The following is a 27,505-nucleotide window of genomic DNA, read 5'->3' as shown; positions in this document are numbered from 1 at the left end:
TGTTGAACACAAAAGTAGATATTCTGAGGACTGCCGGTTTCTGGCATCCATCTACTTCCATTGTAAAAAAATGGAAGGAAAAAGAAAACCATGGAAGTCAATGAGTGCTACCTACCATCTTCTTTTGTGTTTAACAGAAGAAAGAAATAAGCTTTAAACAAGTGAAAACAGAGAAAATGATTCGTCATTTTTAGGTGAAATTTCTCTTTAAATAAATCATACAGTAGCTTGATGCATACTAATACTGCACTCCGCAAATATACTTTAAGAGCAAATCAAAATGGATCTGACTTTTCAAATCCACACTTATTGGGAATTCAGATGTTTTACAATGTACAATTACAGTCAATGAGGCTCGCTGAGGCATCGCCAACACCTCCAATATCTAGCATTCTGAATATTCCAGAGGAGTTACCAATTATCATAGCATTTGTTCTGATCGTTCTCATATTAGACGTCATTTTGTCATGTCAAAAATACATTAAAATCTATTGAGATAATAAAATTAAGGTTTGAATGTCTGTTATCATATTTTACGACACCATTACCCTAAAAATGTTATCTGTTTTGGTAATACAGCCTTTAAATATGTAGTTAAGATACTAGAACACCCGTAAGGGTCTGTTCCTTGTTTTCATTTTCACTTTCATAAACAGGAGCTATTTCGCGGAACAGAATATCTTGTTTTGAAAGTTATATCAGAAGTAAATTTATGTTATTGTTAGCAGGAAGTTGCTAGGCAAAAAAGGCCAGCATATTTAACGTCATAGTGAAAAGTAGCAAACGTGCATGCAGTCATTTTGACCAATATGGTAATTAAAGATAGAAATACTCAGTTCTGCTCTGTTTAAATTTAAAAAATAACACTGCTAAAAAGAAATACACAGAGGTTTAGGAAACATCAGGGTGTTATAGAGTTATTAAATAATAAAAATTAAAAACTGTCTTATTGCCTCTGTAGTACTAGTGTTAAAGCCACATCTATCCCATTAAACATAACAGATGAGCGATTGATCTCCCTTGAAAGCTTTCAGAGAAGTTTGAAACGCTGTCAGGGATTTAATCAGCACACAGGCAGCCAATAGTATTCAGTTTTTTTGCCGGCTCCTCCCTCAACATTTCATTGGCTGTGGATTGGTAGCTTGACTGAGCTGTTGGCGAACGAGTTGTTGTCGGATCATGTAGTGTGACCCCATCTTGTAGATCATTTACGAAGTGTTGTGTAGTGTGAACACAACAGTGATTTAAAGACAAAATCCGGTGTAGTTTGAACGGCACAGCGATCTGCCGATGTTTAAAGTCATGCAGTCTAAACAAGGCTTTATCAATGCAAAATACAATTCCTGAGGAAAACTACTCAATTACAGTAATCTGATTTGTAATTCATCAATTTAAACAACTCTCAATGACATTAAGGCTTACGTGGAGCTGGGCGATACTGAAGTTGGACTTCACAGGGCACAATTCCCACGTTTCATTTTCAAGAAACATTCGCAGCTCCTCCAGGCGAGTTCTGTAGGGGAGAAATGACAAGAGGTTGGCTTTTGTGAGCTGGAGACCCTTTGCCATTCAACTCAATGAAAATGAAATGGGCTGGCAAAAAAAACGATCCAAGGAAAAGTCGATGGGTGAAGAAGGTTAGAGGTACGTCCTGCTACAATGAGTGTCAAAGTGGCCCGCTGCCAGACAAGGTCAATACCAAAAGGCTTGTGCAAAATGTCAAAAACCGGCATTATAATTCACAATGAATGCAACAAAATGAAGTCCTCAACTAATCTCTATAGAACATACCACCTGATTATAAGTTGCCATAAGCTCTCTAAATTTGAATAAAGTGTAGCCAACAGCAGGGCGTTTGACATTCGAAATACCATCTGTAGTTATGACTTCAATGCATGATATTTTAAATGCATCATTTTCAAAGCACTTGAAGGGAAAGTGGATCGTTTTGTCCTCTAAGCCAGAGGGCACAATGTGTATTGTAATGGCAAAATGTGTTAATGGCGACACGGCGACAGCAGAGATTAAGCATTCAGAAGAGTGACAGATAATCGCTTTATGGATGCTGTCCAACTGCTTGAATATTCAGAAATAATGGTAAGACGCCCTCTTTCAATGTCCTCCATCTCATCAAGCAGAAAAGGTCTTTTCACTGCTGACTATAGCAGCGGGGACATTTATCCAAATCAGATTTTTTTATAACTGACCTAAAGGGATAGTTCACCCCAAAATGTTTTAATTACCTCATTATCTACTTTCCCTTTCTTCTGTTGAATACAAAAGAAGATACTCTGAGGACTGCCGGTTTCTGGCACCCACTGACTTTAATTGTAGGGGAAAAAAATACTATGAAAGTCAATGAGTGCTTTGGTAAGCTGAGAAAATATTATATACTTTTCCTTCTATGCTAATGAAGCACTACTGAGACATTCCAAGCATGGGATGGGTCCTCCTGGTAAGGCAGAGTTCCTCACAGCTCCGAAACACATCTCTACCATTTGCTTACAGTAACCATGTGCTCTTCACCATACACAATTCATCTGCTCGTGTTCTTCCTTCATATAACTTTGTCATGTTTGGTGTCATTTGACAGTTTATGACTTCAGTGTTGTAGTGATGAAATCAACAGAGACATCGATTAATTGTATTTCAATCTACAATATATTTACTATTGTTGGGTCATGGCCTGAGGAGAGTATGTTAATGTACTTCTCCCCCACTTTATCTCTTCAACTTTGTTCTCATGTTCAGCTGGTTTTGAGGGTTGGTTTTCACTCATGTTTGACAATGCTTTGCTCAGGGTATAATAGGTAAAGGTAACTGTTGATCTGGGAGAATGGCTTTTACTCTGCTTCTCCCGCACACGAGTGCGTAGCCTCATATGCTAACAAAGGCAGTTTCACCGTCTTTGTTGCTCAGCAGTGCATATGTTACAGCTAATTTCTTTATACAGTATGTTAGTTTGTGTCATTCTAATGTCTGTATATTTGATCATGTAACTTAATAAACAACTTTGCCTGCTTTAAGACGTAGAGATTCTTTCTCTTTATCAATGATGATAACAACTTTAATGGAGTCAGATTAATTACAATGGAGTCAGATAAATAATGGATTTAAACACGCCATCTTTCAACTGCTTTCTGTTTCCGACTATTGGTTCAGAATAGCAGCGTAAGCTGCAATCCTTACACTACCTGCCATCTTCTTTAGGGTTCAACAGAAGAAACTGAAATAAACTTTAAACAAGTGAAAACAGAGAAAATGATGACAGAACTCTCTCTTTAAATAAATTATACAGTATGGTGCATACTAAGCCTGCAATCCTGCACTCTGTAAATATACTTTTAGAGCAAAATCAAAATGGATCTGACTTTTTAAATCCACACTTATTGGGAATTTGGATGTTTTACAATGTACAATTACAATGTTTATTTGATATTGCGTTATATTAAGTTACAATTCATAGTATTAACAAACCATTAACTAACACCATTGGCTTTGTAAGCTAGGAAATTAGGTGCTTATTAACAGTTAGTAAGGTCGAAGATAGGATTAGATTTTGGGTGGGATTACGGATGTAGAATAAGATCATACTTTATAACTACTAATGAACAGTTAATATTTTAATAATAAGCCAGAAATTAATAGCATAAATTGTGACCTAAACTGAAATCATAGATATATACACTAGATGTCGCCTGGCCTATTGTTGTCTATTGGACGGAACGTGTCAATAGCGCCGCCATCTTGCTACAGGGTAGCGCTCCTTTGAAATGAATGCGGGACCAAGGTACAGTGGAGGACTGTGGCCATCCAAAGCCAGAGATATACACATATACACATATATCTGTGATCGGGAGTTTTCCTGGATGTTAGTATTTTTATTTTTATTTCTAATTACGAAAATTATAATTTTACATCACTTTTCTACATTGATGGATCAGTGACCGCACAGGCATTCCAGACAAAAAGCTTGTGTTTGTGTGCACAGAAATGTACTATTCACCCTCCCTGTTAAATTTAATATACTCCGTGTCCTGAAACACACCTCCTCTCCTGCTTTCACTTTGTGAATGAATCCCCCAAACGACTCTTTCATTAACGTTAGCCGACAATAATACAAGTTTCTGGCAGCGCAGCATTTCGTTGTCATATTTCTTTTGCATTGTTTGCTGATTTTATTCAACAAAACTAGCATAAGCCGAGTTGGAGCTGCTTTGCCGTATGATGAATGCAGTAAGTGAATGTCATCATCAATAACGTTACCTGATTAGCACAAAAGTTCAGAACATTCAAAAACAGAAAAAAAACTTAATATTACCTATGAAATGTTCTGCCTTTGTGCTTTGTTTTCTTTGTTTGCTCGTTACTACACACGTAGACAGCGCTAAAGTCCCGCATCTTCACGTAATAACACTGTCTTGACTAGTGCGGTTGAATAACATTTGTCCTGGGAGCACTGTACCAATGTGGCGGCGCTATTGACGCATGCTCAGGGTCCCTATGCGATATCTAGTTTATATATCTATGAACTGAAATGTTAACGTTTATTTTGCTAGTGCACATTGTTATTTTTTAGATGAACTAAAGATGAACGCTAATCCACTGGAAAAAAATGTTTCTTTTGATAATCTTCAATTCCAAAAATCATCTTCTTATTTTTGGCAAGGATCAAAGTGTTCATTATTCAGAATAACCTTCATCTAAATACACTCATCAAGTAAAAAACAATTCAGTGATTAAATTCTGAGTCAGCAGTTTTGGACAGAATATGCTCAAATGGCTAAAATCCCTTTGTCATTTATGTTGTTTCAAGCATCTTCAGCGCAAGATGTTATGAAGGAGCAAAATGAGACAAATTTTGTAGTTTTCCGTCCTCTTATTGACAGCTACCAGCTGCTGTAGTCTCTTGGCATTGGTTTTGATACTCTTCAATCAAAACCTGACTATTTCCTTCCATGTTTCATGGCTTCAGCTACAATATTCTAAACCACGCCCCTCTTACCGTTAGTTTGCTAGAAGTAAATAATGTGCAAAAAGAAAGCCCCGCCCCAACTCAATATTCGATTTCAGTTGGGTGTACATCAACATACGAAAATAAAAGTCTCAGCAACTTCCTGTTCACGATGACTTAAATTAAATATTGAATGGTCCAATTATGGTCTTATTGGAAATACGTCAGCTATCCAACTTCTTGAATATTTAGAAACAATGTCAAGATCCTCCATCTCAGCAGAAACAGTATTTGTACAGTTGACTCCAGCAGCAATTCACTTTTGTTTTACAGTCATCTCCAAAAAGCATCTTATTTTTGGCGTGCATTAAAATGTTCATTATTCAGAATAATCTCCATCTAAATATACTCCCCCCACATAGTGAAGTAAGCAACATTCGGGGTGTAAATAACAAGTCAGCAGTTTTGGACAGAATATGCTCAAATGCCTAAAATCACTTTGTCATTTATGTTGTTTCCAGCATCTCGTGGGTTCAGCACAATGGCAAGATGTTATGAAGGACATGAGCAAAATTAGACAACATTTTACAGCTTTCTGTTCTCTCATTGACAGCTACCCACTGCTGTAGTCTCTTGGCATTGGCCTGACGTACATCCTTACTACAGCAACTGATGTAGATCTACCAGATTCAGAGCACTAAATCAGATTTCAACACTTGCTCAAAGACAATGTGGAGACAATCAATCCTGTAGATCCAATTTGAAAATCAAATCCAATTTGCCAGCAGTGCGAACAAAAGCCAGGCTGGCCATCCCTTGCATTATTCTAGCCACAGTACAGAGAACACAATGAGTATGTGCCAGCCACTTAGATACAATATTATTATTATTATTCATTCATTCATTTACCCGCCAACTATTCCAGCATATGTTATATATAGCGGATGCCGTTCCAGCCATAACCCAGTACTGGGAAACACCCATACACACTCATCCTAGCGGATGTTTTTGAACGGTGGGGGAAACCGGAGCACCCAGAGAAAACCCACACCAACATGGGGAGAACATGCACACTTCACACAGAAATGCCAACTGGCCCAGCTGGGACTTGAACCAGCAACCTTCTTGTTGTGACAGTGCTTACCAATGAACCACCGTGCCGCCTATTATTGTTATTATTATCATCATTTTTGCTTACATTGTACCATTTAAGATATATTCAAGCACATTAAAGTTAACAGTGTAATTTGAAGTGATGTTGTTTCACATCTTCCATCTACTTACTATAATTACAATGAGTTATGCTTAATTGCCTGTATCTAACCTTAAATCGAACCCACATTATAACCCAGGCCATATAGTAGGTACATGTGATTAATTCATAGTATTCACTAGATACATGAATCATTTGGGACTCACCAGATAATTGAATCACACTGTCAATACATCACCTTATAATAGAGCGCAACCCAAAACTGAAATGTGGACAGTATCTGAATGCAGTAATTACTGTTAGTCATAATCAGTTTAATATGTGATTGTATACTGTATCTATTAACACAAAAGAGGATGTGATGTAGTTATTATATTTACATAATATATTCTACACTCATGACCTTGGGTGTTGAAAGAGCCATGATACACTTTATTCCACAGGAACACTGTGACATTGAAAATGTGCAGATTTATTTAGGCACGTTTGCAGTGTTAGCTCATTTGCATAATTCATTTATTCAGTCGACTAAATGAAAAATGCAGAGTGCAAATAAACAACAATATCAGAGGAAACAACAGAGGGCTGCAGGGATGAGTGCTAAAACACGGAAACGTGTCTGCATTTTTAATTTTTATGTCATCTTGAAGTTGGGTTTTTAATTATTAAATTAATTTATTCATTCATTCATTCATTCATTCATTCATTCATTCATTCATTCATTCATTTTCCTTTGGCTTAGTCTCTTATTTATCAGAGGTCGACACAGTGGAATGAACTGTCAACTATTCCAGCATATGTTTTACACAGCGGATGTCCTTCGGTGTGGTTTTTTTTTTTTCAGTCCGGAAAATACTTATGCTAGGCCATTTTTCTAGTTTTCATATACAGTGAAACGTGATTCACTTTTCGTGGCCTCGTTGTTTTGCAGATTTTTTAGTGCAACTTGACATGCTTTTTTCCGACAGCATATTGTGTCCTGTGTCCTGATTACTGCATTGTGTATTGCGTCCTGATTGGCTGTAGACCATTGTCAATCAATCTCCTCCGTGCCGTGTCTCCTGTACAGCACCGAGTGCATACAGCTAGCCAAATTTAATCATCGATCGCTATCAATGTGACTCTGAAGTGTTGTACTGTAAAAATAAAGCATACTACTTTGCGGATTTCACCTATTGCGGGTTGTTTTTAGAACATAACACCCACAAATAATAAGGAACCACTGTAAATACATTTTAGATTTTTTTATTTACACTAACAAAATCTAGTGGATTGACAAATCCGTTAAATACTTTTTGTGTGTTTATAAAGTTAAACTGCAACAAAACTGACACCATAAAGGCCAGAATGAGGTTAAAGGTATCTCATTAAAGCAATCTTGCAATTAATAAATCAATCTGAATAGAAAAACCCATCATTGACCATTGCTTTGGTAAATTGTAAATAAACGTAGTGTTTGACACTGACATAAACCCTGAACTTAAACAGAAAGAACTAAATAAAATAATCTCTGGGATGGAATTGAACACCCAAAATGTTTTTTTTCTTAAAACAGTTGACAGGGCCAGATTAACGTAAGGGCTAGGTGGCGCTGAAGCCCCAGGGTCCACGGAAAAAGGAGGCCCTTAATTGGCTGAAGAATTAATTTGTGCTATGACGAGGGAAACACCTGCGTTATGCTTTCTCTCATTAATAATGTGAATTATTCCTTTCGCTTCGCTGCTTTTCAAAAACAGTGACGCCGGAGCTAAACTGGGGCTCAGAGAGGCTGTAGCCCAATCACAATATTGAATAGCCCTGTTTTAGTCACCCATAAGGCTGATCAGATGTCCAAATTTTTCCAGGACAGTCTCTTATTTTTTCTGCACTACCGTGAAAACAGTCCAGTCAACGTTAGGTTAACCAAGTAGTCTTCATCATTGATACACTTTTACATGTAGTACCAGATAGGCGAAATCATACTGAATGGACTCATAACTGAATCGCGTCTCAGCGGTGAATCCTTCCATCACACAATATAACTAAGACAGTGTGCGAACAAATCAAATAGCCTACGCGAGCAGTTAACACAATATCCAGTGTTGCGGAGTATCTATCTCAAGTAAATACATTCGGTTATGCTTTACAGTCAGTCTAACTAAACCAGTTAGAATCGCTCGGAATCGTTGGAAAATCTGAACTTCAGCAGACATCCGCGCCACGTTAACCAATCAGAAGCTTGCTCTTGTGGGGGCGTGGTTGTGACGTATCGCCTGTTGTTGGTGTCCCGGGAGAAGTCCTCCAGCCGTCACCGACAAAAAGTGCATCAAACTGGGCTCAGCTCAGTCAGAAGCACCGCTGAAAGCTTCCATCATCCAGGTTCAGTTTTTGGAGGAGTTTATGAGCTCAAAGAGCTGGATGCACCTTTGAAAGGATCTAGTGAACTCAGACACTGCCCTAAACGTATCGATGCTGTTTTTAGCCTTCATAAACACATAAACGGCGACACAGTGGCGCAGTGGGTAGCACGTTCGTCTCACAGCAAGAAGGGTCGCTGGGTCGCTGGTTCGATCCTCGGCTCAGTTGGTGTTTCTGTGTGGAGTTTGCATGTTCTCCCTGCGTTCGCGTGGGTTTCCTCCGGTTGCTCCGGTTTCCCCCACAGTCCAAAGACATGTGGTACAGGTGCATTGGGCAGGCTAAATTGTCCGTAGTGTTTTAATGTGTGTGTGTGTATGTGTAGATGTTTCCCAGAGATGGGTTGCGGCTGGAAGGGCATCCGCTGCGTAAAAACTTGCTGGATAAGTTGGCGGTTCATTCCGCTGTGGCGACCTCGGATTAATAAAGGGACTAAGCCGACAAGAAAATGAATGAATGAATGAACACATAAACACTGTTATTTTCTCAATAAAATCCATGTTAGCCATTTAGCAATGAAGCTACAGTCACCGGGCAGACAGAAGCCCTGCCCATCATGCAGATCCGCGTCAGTTCTGAAGGGAATTTGACGTGCGAATGAAGCGGATTTGACACGCGAATGAAGCGGGGTTTGACGCTTGAATGAAGTGATTACACTCAAATGTTCACACGGGATTTATCCACGCGTTCAGTGTCTGGTGTGAACACAGCCTAACACTAAGCAATAAATTTGAGCAAATCCATTTGCTAGAATACTCCAAAAATTAAGCATCAACAACTAAAGATTTTTAGATAATATTGCTTTAAATTTAATGTGAAAATTGCTTTAAAATAGGAATGCAAAAATGATGCACTATAAGCACGAAAGCCAACAGAAAAATACATTGGTTTCCTTATTTATTCATCTCTATTTGGAAAAACGCAAAGTGCTACTAACTTCCAGCTAAGCCAATATATATTTAAAAAAACACATACTCCACATATTATAACACATATTAACCAGTGAATCCCTCCTGGAAATGATTGTCAGCTCGGTCGAGGGTTGTTTATCTCACCTGTGATAGTTCTTAAAGTAGTTCACGCTCTGTCTCTTAATGGACTCCTGCAACACCTCGGACTTACTGCCGCAGAATTCCTCTCCCACCTGCATCAACCTGAGAGCAAAAACAAGAATATCAATATCAATATCATAAAATATGCTTAAACATTCTCATTAACCCCCCCAAAAAGAGCTTCTTCAAATCACATGTCCCTCTGAGAGCAGGACATGGTGCTTCTATTCGCACAAGTCAGCGACCCCGAGGCAGGATCAATACAGAGGTCTGCGCTTTCACACGCAAAATGGCCTTTTAATTGAGCCCTGTTAATGGGGACAAGCGCAGGAGAACAAATGGTTTCATTGATGCCCCCCTGGCCCCGAGTTCTCTTTAGGGGAGTTTCTCATGAGGCTGAAGAGGACGGGGGCGCAGTCGGTCCCCGAAGGGCCAATCCAATTAGCGCTAATGAGCGAAGTGGGTTTCTACCTGCTGATAACATCCAGAACCACAATGAAGTCGTCGTACTTGAAGTTGGACATGTCAGTTCCCAGCAAATAGGCTTTCACTTTCAATTGGACGTCCTGCGGGCAGATAGAGGGCGAGAGGGCGAGTCATGAAGCTAATGGAGGAACGGAGAACAAACAGAGACAGAGGAGAGTAAATGAGCACCCTTTTTTTTTACCTGCCAGATCCGCGTTAAGCCGTGTTCAAGCTTCTTCTTCACGTAGCTGCGGCCCACGGTGGATTCGTCTGAGCCTTCGGCGACGGAGTCTTCTAGAAATATGAGATTTATTTTAGATAAAGGAGCTAATAGTCTAGTATTCTCATTGTGCGTTATTATGACTGGAGCTTGGGTTAGTCTGTTGAAGTTTGGCACATCGTTTCGTCATGTTTGTGGATTATCTTTAAGCTTGATCTTAAATTTTTTTATCTAAAAACAGCTGGAATTTTAAGTCAAGCTGAAATTATGAAATACAAACCAAAGTTAAAGGAGATTTTGATTAAAAAAAAACATTCAAAATGAGCGATATTTATAAAATGACTCTACACTACCTGACAAAAGATAAGTCGTTGATCCCAGTTGTAAGGTCAATATCATATTCCTGCTCGTTCTGTTTCTGTTAAACAAATATATACAGCTGAAGAACTATTAGCCCCCCTGAATTATTCACCCCCTGTTTAATTTTTTCCGCAATTTCTGTTTAATGGGGCGAAGATTTTTTCAACACATTTCTAAACTCATTTTTAATAACTGATTTATTTTATCTTTGTCATGATGACAGTACATAATGTCTGACAAGATATTTTTCAAGACACTTCTATACAGCTTAAAGTGACATTTAAAGGCTTAAGTCGGTTAATTTGGTTAACTAAGCAGGTTAGGGTAATTAGGAAAATTATTGTATAATGATGGTTTGTTTTGTAGACTATCAAAAAATATATGGCTTAAAGGAGCTAAAAATTTTGTCCCTAAAATTAAAAAAAAAAATTTTTTTAAACTGCTTTCATTCTAGTAAAAATAAAACTAAGACTTTAAGAAAAAATATTATCAGACATACTGTGAAATATGCTCTGTTCAACATCATTTGGGAAATATATAAAAAAAGAAAGAAAAAAAAAAGCAAAGGGGGGTTAATAATTCTGACTTCAACTGTATATTATTTCCACGAAAGCCAGCAGGTAAACATATGTAGTTTTATTTCCTCTGCTTCTTCCCACTACTCTGTTATTTGCTTCACTCGCTTCCCTTTTGAATATAAATAAAAAAAGAAAAATAAACAAACAGGTTTAATTTTATTTGAGTTTAATTATGAAAAATGGAGTGATGAACATCGACAGGAACAAGAAGCTGTCAGAACATAGAAATACACTTAAACACTTTCCAACGTAGGACATTTCATACTGCACTAGCTACAGCCAAAAAGTTTGTATTTAAAATTTGGCATGAACCCGCATTCCCAGCAAACAAAATGTGGCATATAGAACTAAAAAATATTGCGCTGTTAGAACGTTCCAAAGCAATAACTAACAGAGCTAAACCCCAAACAATCAAAGCATGGTCTGATTTAATTGAGAACATTTCCTATATGATAACTAGATAAACTAAAGTGTACTGAAAGATAAGTTATATCATATTAATGGTGTATGAAGGTCATTTGTCATTTAATGCAAACCCTGGCTTGTACAGTATATAGTTGTTGCTAGCTATGTATGCTGGCTTTGTTCTGCAATAAATAAATAATCACAAAAAAAAAAAGAAATACAGTCAGAAACAGTTCAAAATAGGTTAATAATTTTGCAATTAAACTTTTTTTTGTCTAAAACATTTTTCAAAAATGCATAAATACAGTTAGACACCTTATAATTTCCAAAAATATTCACCTTAGTACACAAATGTAAAAGAATGTGTAAAAAAACAAACAAATATGCATCAAATGCAGCCAACATAATGCGTTTTGATCCTCAGCCCATAATGAGTCTGACCCTCCTGTCTTACAACAATACCACCAAAAAACAAGCTCTTCCTTGATACAAAGCAGCTGTCACTTTAAATCAGGCCAAGTGTTTATCCTGACATAACAAAGTGAGCTTAATCAAACAGGACATCTATCAGAGTCATCGAAATCCACCACCTAGATGTGCATCATCTATCCTGACAGAAGCCGTTTCGGTTTATGTAATGCGCACCAGAACAAAACGAGACAAAGCACTGAGAACTTCTGCGTCGGTTCATTGTGAATTCATAGTGCAGCTTTTCATTGCTTTGGCCATTATGCATCCGCTCTAATGTAAAGAGAAGGATACTTATGATGATATGACCCGCGGAGACGAGCACAGCAAGACATGAGTGTATTAAGAGCGTGAATGTAGGCGACTGATCTTAATGTCTATATGCGCACAGCGTGACAGAGAGAGTGACTAAATATAAAAGCCCTTCAGGTGGGATTTATTCTGGACCGATACTCTAGCAGGCTCTTAGCGATACAACATAATTATCGTGTCATTGATGTGCAGATTATACAAATGGTTCCACCTCAGCACTCTCGCTGTAAGTCATCTCTGGAGAAAACAAACAAGCAAGTAGATGTAAACCTCCTGTGGAAAAAGCCAAATGCAGTAAATGAGCATTACACCTGCCTGCCTTTTCATGCCAGAGACCACTAACTACTTAACACTGAAGTAGTGCTGTTTTTTTCAAAGCCAAAACAACTTAGAACTACCAAAATCAACAAAAACACAAGACAACAACACTGCTGCTGAAGCAAAATGACTGGCAAAACAAAAGTATTGCCAGACTAAAGCAAAACCAATGGCAAAACATTAAAGGCATAACTCAAATCAATCCAAAAACAACAATTTCTTAAATCAAAGCAAAACCCACCACCAAAACAAAACCCCTCAAAACAAAATCACTGCCAAAACATAAAATCACTGCAATACAAAACAAAACCACTGATGAAACAGAATTTGATGAAACAAAGAAATATTTCACAAAACATAAAATCACTGCTAAAATAAAATCATTGCCGAATTAAAACATACAGTCACAACAAAAAAAAACAACAACAACAACAACAACAAATACTGGCTAAATAAAATTGCCAAAACAAGACAATAAAATTTTTAATCAAACAAATAACAACAAAAACTGGCAAAATAAAATGATTGCCAATACAAGCAAGTAGACATGAACCTCCTGTAGAAGCCAAATGCAGTAAATGAGCATTACACCTGCCTGCATTTTCATGCCAGAGACCACTAACTACTTAAAAGTGAAGTAGTGCTGTTTTTTCAAAGCCAAAACAACATAGAATTGCAAAAACAACAATTTAGAAAAGCAAAACAAAATCACCAAAACAAATGCTTTCAAAACAAAGTCATTGCCAAAACAGAAAATCACTGCAATACAAAACAAAACCACTGATAAAACAGGATTGCTGCCAAAACAAAAATATTGGCAGACTAACTAATGCCAAAACATTAAAGGCAATGCTCAAATTAATGCAAAACTAACCATTTAGAAAAACAAAACAAAATCATCACCAAAACAAAACCTGCCAAAACAGAATCGCTGTCAAAACATAAAATCATTGCAATACAAAACAAAACCACTGTTAAAACAAAATTGCTGCCAAAACAAAACAAAACCACTGTTAAACCAAATATTCACAAAACATAAAATCATTGATAAAACAAAATCCCTGCTAAAACAACAAAAACAAATACTGGCAAAATAAAATTAATGCCAAAACAAGACAAAATCCTTTTAGTCAAACAAACCATGCCAGAGATCATTAACTACTTAACACTGAAGTAGGGCTGTTTTTTTCAAAGCCAAAACTACTGAGAACTACCAAAATCAACAAAAACACAAGACAACAACACTGCTGCTGAGGCTAAATGACTGGGCAAAACAAAGGTATTGCCAGACTAAAGCAAAATCAATGCCAAAACATTAAAGGCACAGCTCAAATCTATGCAAAAACAGCCATTTAGAAAAGCAAAACAAAATCATCACCAAAACAAAAACTGTCAAAACAAAATCGTTGCCAAAACATAAAATCACTGCATTACAAAACAAAACCACTGATAAAACAGAATAGCTGACAAAACAAAGTAATAGTTGACAAAACATAAAATAAAAAAATGTAAATTATTGACAAAATAAGACGCAACCATTTCAATTAATCAAACAAACAAAAACTGTCAAAATAAAATTATTGCCAAGTAAGACAAAATCTTTCTATCTATTTATTTATCAAATCAATTGTTGCTAAGATAAATAAAACAATTGTCAATACAAACTGAAATATTGCCAAAAAACGAAAACATTGTATTTTAAAACAAAATCATTGTCAAAAAAATAAAATGACAGAAAACAATTGCCAAAACAAAAGCAATCTATTCCCAAAAGAATCACTGACAAAACATAAAAAAGATGAATCATCTGTTAAACTGCATCCCCATCATCCCAAATACTGCTGAAGACCTATTGGAACCAGCATGGACCCAAGATTCTCACATATATCAGTCAAGTTTGGTGAAGGAAAAATCATGGTTTGGGTTACATTTAGTATGAGGATGTGCGAGAGATCTGCAGAGTGGATGGCAGCGCTCCTCCTCACACTTCAGCCTCCACATCAAAGTTCATGAAAGCAAAGAAGGTCAATGTGCTCCAGGATTGACCAGCCCAGTCACCAGACATGAACATTATTGAGCATGCCTGGGGTAAGATGAAGAAGGAGGCATTGAAGATGAATCCAAAGAATCTTGATGAACTTAGGGAGTCCTGCATGAATTTTCGATGCCATTTAAGATGACTTGATTAATAAGTTATTTGAGTCATTGCAGAGATGTATTGATGCAGTCCTCCAAGCTCATGGGAGTCAGACACAATATTCATTCTTTCTCCAATGCAGCATGACTTTATATTCTGTACTGGACATTATTTCTGTTAAGTGACAAGACTTTTGTCTAAGCAATGTCAGACTTTACTGTCCGAATTAAATCATTAAAAATTAAAAGGCCTTTACCTTTTATATAAGCCACTTCTGACTAGAAGTCAAGTTATTATTTGTTGTTTCTAAAACTTGGATAGGTGACAAGACTTGTGTCAGGTAGTGCACAAGGAACTTACCTTGGTGATGGAAATTACAAACAGAACAACAAAACAAATACACAATATAAGAGGTACAACATGAGTGGGAATCTTGGCATATTCACACATACGAAATGACTTGATATGAAAAAAAGAAGTGGCTGGAGTTTCTGCACAATGAAGGAGTGGGACACTCTTAAATTGAGCTGTTTTGGGAACTGCAGGGTAGCATTAAGGGAGTTAAGAAAGTCCGCCAGCTCTAACAGTTTTGGGAAATGCAGCCCAGAGCAGATCCTAATTGGGCACTAGCTTTGGCACCTACAATCTTGTTGGTGGAAACAGGGGAAACACAACAAGACACAAAATATCTTGGGTCTGTTAAATAAACGCTTCAGAGGAGAGCTCAACACCAGTGATTGATAGCATTTCGCTCGGCGCAGCCAGCAGACTGATGTTTGGCATTCAAGAAAGGAGAGCTTTTATATAGGAGAAGAGCATTTTTATATAACAGTTAAACCCTTAGAGAGCCCACAGTCATCACTCAAGAGTCTGTGTAGGCTTCATGTCTCATCTTGGGACCACTGGAGAGAGGAAAATAACTCCCAAAGTCAAAGCAAACCAGTCTTTCATTTTACAGTAAGTACATGAAACATTCTCCCTCTTGTATTCTTCAAAACCTGGATTTGCATAACTCATAGTTGAACAGAACATGCAAAATACTGATATTTCTGAAAGGCTAAATACACAGAGCTACAGGCCACCTTTACCTTTTTTTCCATATGCTTTGATTTTGTTTCTATTGACAGGGATTAGGTTTCATTTTATGCTTTTGCAATGATTTAGTGTTTGTTTTGGTGACGGTTTCTTTTATGATTTAGTTTGACAGTGTTTGTGCTTTGGCAATGATTTAAGGTTTCTTTTGGTGATTTGAAGATAGTTTTAGCAATTATTTGGAGTTTGTTTTGGTAATGATTCTGACTCATTTTGGCTGTGTTTTTGTTTAGCCAATTATTGTTTGTATGTTTTGGTAATAAATTGGGGTTTGGTAAAGATTTTGAGGTGTTTTGGAAGAGTGTTTGCGTTGGTAATGATTAGGAGTTTGATTTGTAATGATTTGGAGTTTGTTTTGGGAACTATTTGGAGTTTGTTTTGGTAATGATTTAAAGTTTGCTTTGGTAATGATTTAGAGTTTGTTTTGGGAACTATTTGAAGTTTGTTTTGGAAATGATTTAAATTTTGCCTTGGTAATGATTTGAAGTTTGTTTTGGTAACTATTTGGAGTTTGTGTTGGTAATCATTTAAAGTTTGCCTTGGTAATGATTTGGAGTTTGTCTTGCGAACTATTTGGAGCTTGTTTTGGTAATGATTTAAAGTTTGCTTTGGTAATGATTTAGAGTTTGTTTTGGGAACTATTTGGAGTTTGTTTTGGTAATGATTTAAAGTTTGCTTTGGTAATGATTTGGAGTTTGTTTTAGGAACTATTTGGAGTTTGTTTTGGTAATGATTTAAAGTTTGCTTTGGTAATGATTTGGAATTTGTTTTGGGAACTATTTGAAGTTTGTTTTGGAAATGATTTAAATTTTGCCTTGGTAATGATTTGAAGTTTGTTTTGGTAACTATTTGGAGTTTGTTTTGGTAATCATTTAAAGTTTGCCTTGGTAATGATTTGGAGTTTGTTTTGCGAACTATTTGGAGCTTGTTTTGGTAACTGTTTGGAATTTGTTTTGGTAATGGTTTGGAGTTTGCTTTAGTACTGATTTGGAGTTTGTTTTGGTAATGATTTGGGATTTGTTTTGGCAATGATTTTCAGTTTGCTTTGGTAATCATTTTGACTGATTTTGGCAGTGTTTTTGTTTAGCCAATTATTTTGGGTATGTTTTAGTAATAAAATGGGATATGGTAATGATTTTGAGGTTTTTAGTGAGAGTTTTCATTTGGGCAATGATTTGGGGTTTCTTTTGGCAATTTGCAGTTTGTTTTAGTGATGATTTGGAGTTTGTTTTGGTAATGATTTAGATTTTGTTTTGGTAATGATTTGAAGTTTGTTTTAGTAGTGATTTGGAGTTTGTTTAAGTAGTGATTTGGAGTTTTTTTTTGGTTATGATTTAAAGTTTGTTTGGGTAATGATTTTAGCTTTGCTTTTGGTAATGATTTTGGCAGTGTTTTTGTTTTGCCAATCATTTTGTGTATGTTTTGGTAATAAATTGGAGTATGGTAAAGATTTTAAGGTGTTTTGTGAGAGTTTTTGTTTTGGCAATGATTTGGGGTTTGCTTTGGTAAAGATTTGGAGTCATTTTGGCAGTGTTTATGTATTGCCAATTATTTTGTGTATGTTTTGGTAAAGATATTCAGTATGGTTATTATTTATAAAAGTTTTGACAGTTTTTGTTTTGGCATTTTTTTGGATATGTTTTGGTAATGAATTGGAGTTTACTTTGATAATTATTTTTAGTCATTTTGTTAGCGTTTTTGTTTAGCCAATTGTGTATGTTTCACTAAGGTGTTTTGGCAGTGTTTAGGTTTTGGCAATTATTTACACATTGTTCGGCAATAATTTGCATTTTGTTTTGGTAAGGATTTTGAGTCAATTTGGCAATGATTTTCAGTTTGTTTTCATAGAGATCTTGTTTTGGCAATTATGTTTGGTTTGTCTTTGTAATTATTTTAGTGTATTGAAGGTGAATTTGTTTAGGCAATTATATTTGCTCTTTTGGCAATGATTTTAAATTTGTTTTTGGGAATGATTGTTTTGCAAATTTTGGCAAAGAGTTTGTTGTGGTAGGTCTCATGTCAACAATTTGATTATGTTTTTGAAATTACTTTCTTTTAGGTTTGCCAAGGATTTTGTGTTTGTTTTTGGTAGTGGTTTCGCTTTTAGCAATGAGTTTTTTTTTTATTTGGCAATGATTTTGAGTTTGTTCAGGTAATGATTTTGAGTCATTTTGGCAGCAATTTTGTTAAGGCAATGATTTAGTTTTTTTTTTTTTTTCTCCTCTTAGGATGAAGAAAAGAGAACAACTCCCATAATCAAAGTAAATGTGCATGATAACATTCACCCTAACAGTACTTCAAAAACTGGATTTGCATCATTAATCATTGTACAGATCACAAAATCATCTCCAGAACAAGAAAAATACTGATATTTCACAAAAGCTAAATCCACAGTGCTTTAGGCAATCTTTACCCTTTTCCTCACTCGTAACATGAAAGATTTGATGAAGTCCCTACTGCTTATGAGAACTTCCTCAAGCTCTAGGGCAAAATAATCTAAACCATATAGCAAAAATCAAATGAGCTGGAAAATATAGTTTCTTTTTGTGTGTGAACAACTAACGCCTCTATTACATTACAATTCAGCACTCAAATGGTTATTTCCACCTTCTGAAGTTTAATATCTTCACTCTGAACAGAAATGGGGGAAAGGGGAGGAAGGAAGGTATTAAAAAAGTCTAAACTTCCTGTGAGAGCAGGCTCATCCAGTTATGATAACAGTATCAGCTCAAGCGTTTACACTCAGCAAAGTCTGAGAGATTGAGGTAGGGTATACCAAGAGAGATTATAGACACGATCTTACATGGATCATGGAGTGTATATGCTCCTGACGTTTAATCTGTCAGACTTGAAAATTTATTTGTGAGCACTTTTGACAGTGCAAATAACTTTTTTTAATACTGTAAAAAACTTCTAAACTTCTAAAAAACATTTAGCTAATTACCACACATGATTTGGAGTTTGTTTTGGTAATGATTTTGAGCACTTTTGCCAGTGATTTTGTTTTGTCAATTATTTAGCATATGATTTGCTAATAAATTTGAGTATGGTAATGATCATAGAGGTGTTTTTACAGTGTTTTTGTTTTAGCAAATACTTGGACTTTGTTTTGGTAATGATTTGTAGTTTGCTTTGGTAATGATTTGGAGTCATTTTGGCAGTGTATTTGTTCAGCCAATTATTTTGCGTTAGTTTTGGTAATGAATTTGAGTATAGTAATGATCATGAGGTGTTTGCACTGGTTTTGTTTGAGCGATTATTTGGACTTGTTTTAGTCATTTAGAGTTTTCTTTATTAATGATTTTGAGGTGTTTTGGCAACTATTTGGACATTGTTTAGCAATATTTTAAGTTTGTTTTAGTAACACTGTTGAGTCATTTTGGCAATAATTTTAAGTTTGTTTTGGCAGGGATCTTGTCTTAGCAATTATTTTTGATTTATCTTGGAAATTATTTTGAATTTTTTTTTGGCAACAATTTTCTTTTAGGTTTGCCAATGATTTTGTGTTTGTTTTTGGCAATGATTTTATTTTGGGAGTGCTTTTATTTGGTATTGATTTCAAGTTTGTTTTAGTAAGTTTTTGAGTCGTTTTGGTAATGATTTTGAGTCGTTTTGGTAATGATTTTGAGTCGTTTTGGTAATGACTAATTCATTTTGGAAATGATTTTGAGTAGTTTTGGTAACGATTTTGAGTTATTTTGGCAGCAATTTTGTTTAGGCAATGATTTCCTTTTATTCTCATCTAAATGGATTTGAGTATGGTAAAGATCATGAGGTGTTTTCACAGTGTTTTTGTTTGTGCTATCATTTGGACTTGTATTGTGCAATGCAATTTATCATTAAGCAAAAACAATTGTAAGAAATTCAAAATTCAAGAAAATTCCTAATAATTTAATTTAAAAAATGGTTCGGTGTGTTTCGCCTATCCAATCTGATCTTTATTTTGTATTTTTAATTGGACTCCAGTCAGGTGATTGGTAGGAACATTTTACAGCTTGATTTTCTTTCACTAAACGCATTTAAAAGTATCCCCGACTGTGTTTTGGATCATTTTCTTGCTGAAATGTCCACCCTGGTTTCTTCTTCATCATCCAGCTAATGTAGATGTTGGACTGAAGCAGCTAATATTAATTTACACTAAGGAAGGGCAGAGAGTTGCTGAAGAACTACTGAGAGATTTAAGCTGCTGTCAGGGTTTCACTGCCTTTCTAAACCCTTTCTTTCTTCAACCCCTTTCTTTCCTCATGTGTTCAATACTTTTTTCTTGAGCCATTTGATTTTGACAACTTAATTTGTAAATGAATCAGATTTGTTTTCTTTTTATATATGTATTTATTTGGTTGTTATCAACATCTGGTGAAAATTTCAAGTCAACAACACCTTTAGAAATGTTTTCTGAGAAAAAAATATGACATGTTGGATAATTATTTCCCCCACTGTATGTATATATGAATAGCTGAACTAATTTATATGTAGGAAATACACCCCTATTCAAACATTTCCATTTAAATGTAATAAAAAAACAACAACAATGTTCAGCTCCCGAAAAAATGAAGTTCTTTTCTAAGCTCCTTTCATTAAACCTGCAGAATCTGCACTTCTGGAGGCGAATCAAAGAGCTGCTTGGCTCCTGACAATAATGGGCTCTTCCCCAATCACTGGAGTCCATGAGGAGCACAGCTATGCAGAGCCTCACACTAAATCACAGCTAGCCAAAAGCTGGAGAGCACAAGAAAAATATAATCTCCTCACACACACAAACACACACCAACCAAAACACTCACTCCCACAAACTAGCAAACAGGCAACAGCACATTGTGGAGATTTCAGCATCCCGAGAAATTCTTGGGAAAAGAGAGGAGAAGACTTACCGGACAGGCTGTATGATGAAAATGCAGTCCATGAACAGAGCTGCACAACAAGCCAGAGTCTAACAAATGAGTGCAAACACACAGGACCTCTTCAGAGCAAGAAGCCCACTATGTGTAAATGAGTTATTATCTGTATATAAATACACACATGCACAAATGTAGATTTCTATTCATATATAAAACATATACGTTTATGATACAAATTAAATATACATTTAAAATATATATGTATATATTTTTTATTGTTTTGTTTATTATGTTTGTGTGTATTTGTGTTATATATATATATATATATATATATATATATATATATATATATATATATATGTATATATATGTATATATATGTATATATATGTATATATATGTATATATATATATATATATATATATATATATATATATATATATATATATATATATATACACACACACACACACACGTATATATACATATGTATATATATATATATATCACTTTTGCTATTTTAATAACAGAAAAATCTACTCTGTGCCCTGGCACATGGTCTAAAAGGGTTGTTGTGCTGATTCTATTAATGAGTTATGGTTGTGTTTTGAGTATGATGTGCATTAAATAGCACATTTGCTATTTAAATACTGGACTTTGTAATTGGAAAAACTGAACGATTCACTAGCGAGAAAACAGTTAAACAGACCATCTGCAGCACGAGGATAAAGAACGAGCCTCCTCCATTTGGCCTTTACTTTACTTCTTTACTTTCGTACATAAAGAAACGGTGTTGTACGCACTCCACGGCCTACATATTTAATTTGTTTTTTGCGCAAAGTTAAGCGCAAAGATTTGTTTCAAAACTATTTCTAAATTCAGTTCTAATTTCAAGCAAATGAATTAATGAACAATAATAACAAAGTGTGGTTGGGGGGTTGGGGGGGGGGGGGGGGGGGATTTGGTTTTTTTTCTATGTTGGTTTTTACATTGGATTGCAACACCTAGGGTTTTTACATTAGATTAACGACAGAGCAATGGCATCAGTTGCACCAGATTTTACAGCACCAGCAAAACTTTCTGACACCTTTGCAGCACTCACGTACATTTAAAATAAATACAGGACACTAAACATGGAGGATGATCTTTAAGTGGCATCTCCAAAATTTAACCAAGAAAAGACTTGTGATGTAACTTAAATATTGTGCCCTCCATTCTCATTAGGTGAGCTTAATATTAAATTTAATTTAAAAAAAATGCTATTTGTTAGACTGTTGCAATTTTTTGTGTTGTCAATTTGCTTGTGTTTATGTAGGTCTATTGGTTTGTGTGAGTGTTGTGTTCAACATTTGTATGATTATAACTACTTCCGAAAATAGTGGGGGTCGCATGTTATTGGCATTGTTATTTTGGGGGTCCCGAAAAGCTTGAGAACTACTGTATTAAACAATGTTTAAGCATTTTGGACCAGCCAACATTGTGCCTTAAAACACCTCCTTTTCAGACCGGAACAACCATGGAACGTATACAACAATGGCAGACTGTTTCCTAAAGCTACATCAGAAAAGTGTGAATTTACTAGACATTACAACCAAAAGCATAGACACATCTTTTACAACCAGCAAATTATGCATAAACAAGTGTGCCGAGTTGCCAACAGCAGGTTGTCACTTCCCTACAGCTACTGTTTACTAACAAGGTGACAGTGCCAAATAATGACCTACTGTTTTTTCTACTGTTTTTGACAGTTTATGCAGATACTGTATGTGCAAATGCTGACTGATGTGAAGAAATTGTCGTTCAAACATGAAATGCAAGGGAAAAACGTTGACATTTTTGGCTACATTGTTGTTTTGTAAACTGTGGAAGAAGAATTTTTGCTTTGCTTAGCTTTTCTTTACTCACACTTGCTCACTGTTACATTCCTGTGTTGTGTTATTGTTATTTTTTTCCGTTAGTCTCTTCATCTTTTTCTCTCTCTCTCCCGTTTCTACCCATACAGTGGCTCAGATTGGCTACCGCTGCCCAGCTGTTGGCCGTGTCGCCCCTGATGTCACTCCACTGTTTCCAATCCAGCCGCTGCAACTGTGATATAAAAGTGGTGACAGGACGCTATTTGCGAGGCCCTGAAATTTCTGTGTTGTGTGTCATCGAAATTGCAATCCGTTTTCAGTGTTCCAACTTGTTATTTGTCCGTTGTTATTTGTCTGTTCTCCATTTTGTCAACCATCAGTGTAATGTGCATCTGAGGTTGGAGAGTGGGACAGGTAAGAATGTCGTGCGACATAAATTGTGCACACGTAGCTTTGAATATCACTTTAGTTAGACACACTAGGTAAGCGGCGTGCTCCACCCACTGTACTTTTGTTTTTCTCATACATAGTAGAGTAGGTCAGGTAGTGCGTAATAGATATCTTTTCAATAACTGCTATATTTTCCTTTTGGATAGTTAGGGTAGAGGTTGGGTCAATAGCATAGATTGTTTTGTTTCATTTATTTCTATTGTTTGGATTCCGCCCGCGTCTCGTCTCTCAAACTCTCTCATCTATCTGTTCAAACATCTTGTGTCCATTTGTTATATGTAATTTTCAATATACTTCAATATATTGTAAATATTTATTGTTCTTTCCATATACATATTTTTGCACTTATTATCACTATCTTTGTAAATAAACTCACTTTATTGCATTTAGTTAGTCTTAGTATTTTGTCCATCACTTGTTTATATAGGGTATATGCCGAGCTAGTGCAGTTCCCATGCTGATACACTTCCGGTGACCTGTTATTGTGAACTTTTTACCATTTTATACGGTTCCTTATACAGCATTGATGTTGTAATGTCATTAAAATACATTCAGTTAAATAAACTTTAGCATTTATTTAGTTGCTCAAGCGTAAAACGAGACAAAAAGCTGTTTACTCGCACGCGCCCGTCAGAATCAGCAGGCTAACGCAGAAGCTCCATTGAATATACTGGGGTAATATAAATGCTCATATTATAAATATATGGCGGGGGAAATGTAATTTAATGCAGTGCTTCTTGTACAATTTGAGACCCACTTTAAATCGGATATCACTCAGCTAGTGGAGATCGCTGATTTTTTAAGAAAACAGACCTTAAACGCACCGGATTTTGCATTGGCATTCAATTCGCCGGAAGCGCTTAACCCAGGTTACTGGCAAATTAAAAGTCCTATTAGCATGCTTCGGCATATACCCCATTGTGTGTTTGCTTATGTGTTTCGTAAACGGAACATCAAATGGGGGCTCGTCCGGGATCTTACAGATTCCCAAAATTATTTTATAGTGAGACTATAGACCTTTTTCTTACAACGCAAAATTACCCATTATGCTTTGCATGTGTGTGTGTGTGTGTGTGTGTGTGCATTGAAGAGCCGCTGAGCTAACAGCTGACAGGTTGGGAACACACACACATACACACACACGCACACTGTATTTCTGACGGCAGACACGTGAACTAGGAGAACGTTTTCTCGTGCTTGAATCAAATCTGACAGTTAAACGGCTTTAACACAAATTTGTGTGTCACAAAAACACTCCGTAATCAACTCAAAAAGCTTTTGAAGTCCATTTCCAGAGCGCAAATTACCTGTTGTAAATGACGTAAACGGACGTTCTAAGCATTCTACTGAAAGACACTGGTCACTATGGCGCCCTCCATGCAGCTGCCAAGAAAAAGGTCTATAAATGCATCCACATACATATCTTGAGTGTTGGGTGGTGTTTGTGTAAGATGGCTGACACTGTTTGCAGGCATTACGGCATTTGACTTATAGGCTTTTATTCTCAAACCGAGTTGGGAACAAATTGACATGTGTAGAAAAGACGACTTAGTGGTTATTGCAAGCCATTTTGAAATTACTGTTGAAAAGGAGGCTTTAAAGAAAGAGTTAACACATTTGGTTGTGGCACGCTTGGTTGAGCTCAAGGTACTACAGGGGAGTGGTGAAGGCGGTGAGGGCGTACTACGCAATACTATGCATTTATACAATCTAAAAAAATAAAAGTTCCAAAGAAGATATTAGCAGAGATGCCATAGATAATTTGGCTTAGTCTATGATTTATCAGGAGTTGCCACAGTGGAATGAACCGCCAACTATTCCAGCATGTTTTACGCAGTGGATGCCCTTCCAGCAGCAACCCAGTACTGAGAAAACCCATACACTCTTGCATTCACATATATACAATACGGCCAATTTAGTTTATTCAGTTCACCTATATCGCATGCCTTTGGACTTGTGGGGGAAACCGGAGCACCCGGAAGAAACATATATTACCAAATAAAACCAAATGGGTTAGCTGAATTGTTAATGGCTAACGCTAATAGTGTGTTATTGTGTCACTCCTGACAGAGACTCATGTTCTCTGGTGACCCTGACAGCTCTAAAGCTCAGATTTATTCAGGAAGGATATAAAGGGTAAAGTGACATTGATTAGCCATAACCTTTCTTTCTGGTAAATCTCAAAGGATGCAGGTGCTCAACTGTAATTCACTATGAACAGCAGGAAATAAGGTTCTATTAAAAACATCATTAGATGTCAAGTTTCTTATTAAAAGCAACATTCAATTTAGGAGAATATGATGGGAAGAGACATAAAAGAGTGGTATGAAAAAACAAGAAGAAAGTCTTTGACCCAGTCTGACAGGACAGCCTGACACTGGAGGGCTAATTCTCTGAAAAGAATTAGAGATAATTCATTTCAACAGACTGACGAGGAAAAATAAGTCACAAGCGAATCATCATTAGCACCTCATTATCTCACTATGAAATAAACAAAACCATCTTGATCATGTCATGGACTATTGTTAAATAAACATCCCCTAATAGTCTACAATCAAAGCTATGGCTGATTTCAGGTCAGTTCTGCCCTCTTCAGTGATTCAGGAATAAATGTAAATGTTTGAGAGGACAAAAGTTGTTTGTTTACCTGCATTTCAGTTTGCTAAAATATAAGAGTATGTATATTACAAGAGCACAATACTCATTAACAACAACAAAATAGACACAATAATAAATGACTGAACCAAAAATCAACGATCCAGAGACAAATCCACATATTTTCCAGAATCTCAGAGTGAGTGCCTATAGTGGGTTCCTGCAAGAGGTGGAAAGTAACCAATTACATTTACTAGGGATGTAAAGGTATTGTAAATACCGTCATACCGCAATATTAATTTTTTTCGACATTACCGAAGTCGCATGACTCGGTAAAACTATAGGTCTTCTGAGAAAATTTGCTCAGGCGAATGAAGCGAACGGGAGGTAGCGAAAACTACAATTCCCATCAGCCCATGCTTGACCATCATCCCTTGCGGTCTGTTGTCGCTACAGATCCAGTAATGCGGAAATGGAGTGTGCTGCTAGAAGCAGGGATGAAAAAGTGCTGGAAAACTCTAAAGCGGGTGTTGTCGCCGCGCGCGTACTGAATAGCGGTGTTGCCGCGCGAGTTCTTATCAGCTGTGTTGTCGCGCGCGTACTGAATAGCGGTGTTGTCAGCACACTGTTCAGATTGATGCAGATATGAGACCTCTATCTTACTCATGGTTTGTCCTCTCAAGTGGGGGAAAGACAATGCACAACGTTACCCACTGCTGTCAACCTGGGCCAAGTCATATCTCTCTTGTCCCAGAAACCTCAGTCCCAAATGAGAGGGGTTTTTTTCTGTTGCAGGGGACATTGTAAATACCCAGAGATACCAGCTTTTACCAGATTATATTTATATGATAATTTTCCTTTAAAGCCATCTCTATCTAAGTGAGTGAGTGAGTGATTAAATGTTGAATGTGATGAGTTTTCAACACTACTAAATTGAAACTTTATTTTTTTACATGGTTAATATTTTTTTGTTATTAAAATTGAAGTTCCTGTTTCAAAGCTTACAGATAGATGACTAATTTGTATGTCATTGACACTTTTGGCACTTTTTTGGAGTATTTTCATAAGTTTTGTTTTTTCCTGTAAATGATTCAATAAATACCGTACCGTGACATGCATACCAAGGTATTACCGTACCGTGAAATTCTGATACCGTTACATCCCTAACATTTACAGTACACGTGTTACAGTACTGTAGTGTTTAAAATCTGTCATTTTACTTTAGTATGATGTGCCAATATGCCAGGATAACCTGTGCATATTTGTTACTTATAATTATATTATCTTAAGTTATTGGTCTTAAAATTTTTAAGTTGTTTAATCAAATAAGAATGACTAACGGGAGATATATATCCCCTTGTCCGTTTTGAAAAATAGTTACTCTTTATTCAGGAGTAAATTTTTTTTGTAGATTTAGGGTGTCGCGGTGGCACAGTGGGTAGCACGATCGACTCACAGCAAGAAGGTCACTGGTTTGAGTCAGTTGGCATTTCTGTGTAGTGTTTGCATGTTCACCCCTTAATGGCGTGGGTTCCCCCACAGTCCAAAGACATGCGGTACAGGTGAATTGAATCTGAATTGGCCGCAGTGAATGTGTCCAAAAGAGTGTGTATGGGTGTGTCCCATTGTTGTATTGCGACTGGAAGGGCATCAGCTGTGTATAACATTTGTTGGTTTATGTGGTTACCCTTGATTAAGGTACTAAGCCGAAAAGAAAATGAATAAATTAATGAATTAATTTATAGACAAGTAACTTAGAAATGAGTTATTAAAACTATTATGTTTAGAAATGTGTTGAAT

General features: G+C 36.4%; 1 protein-coding gene and 2 long non-coding RNA genes across 26 annotated transcripts in view; 2 read left to right on the top strand and 1 right to left on the bottom strand.

Moving 5' to 3' along the window:
* Window positions 1-27,505, bottom strand: part of vps50 (VPS50 EARP/GARPII complex subunit) — a 305,358-nt gene that overhangs the window by 141,974 nt on the left and 135,879 nt on the right. For 12 of the 24 annotated variants that reach the window (XR_015515668.2, XR_015515667.2, XR_015515669.2 and 9 more), the window contains 4 exon segments: window positions 10,281-10,372; window positions 10,085-10,179; window positions 9,617-9,715; window positions 1,423-1,513 (listed from right to left, as the gene is read on the bottom strand). Coding sequence is in view for 4 of the 24 variants with exons in the window: in NM_001365104.2 (NP_001352033.1) it covers window positions 1,423-1,513; window positions 9,617-9,715; window positions 10,085-10,179; window positions 10,281-10,372 (377 nt within the window). In the remaining 20 variants the exon portion in view is untranslated. 24 annotated transcript variants of the gene reach the window in all.
* LOC148679829 (uncharacterized) lies at window positions 15,220-17,411 on the top strand. The gene is made up of 3 exons (XR_015945499.1): window positions 15,220-16,316; window positions 16,617-17,006; window positions 17,080-17,411. It is a non-coding gene; the product is annotated as an uncharacterized LOC148679829 (long non-coding RNA).
* On the top strand, window positions 17,601-27,226 carry LOC148679828 (uncharacterized). The gene is made up of 4 exons (XR_015945496.1): window positions 17,601-18,950; window positions 19,180-19,680; window positions 25,769-25,966; window positions 26,882-27,226. It is a non-coding gene; the product is annotated as an uncharacterized LOC148679828 (long non-coding RNA).

The sequence above is a fragment of the Danio rerio genome, chromosome 19 (genome assembly GCF_052040795.2).
Source record: "Danio rerio strain M-AB ecotype USA chromosome 19, GRCz13ab, whole genome shotgun sequence".
NCBI classification, from domain to species: domain Eukaryota; kingdom Metazoa; phylum Chordata; class Actinopteri; order Cypriniformes; family Danionidae; genus Danio; species Danio rerio.
This window is presented reverse-complemented; position numbering and strand designations above follow the sequence as displayed.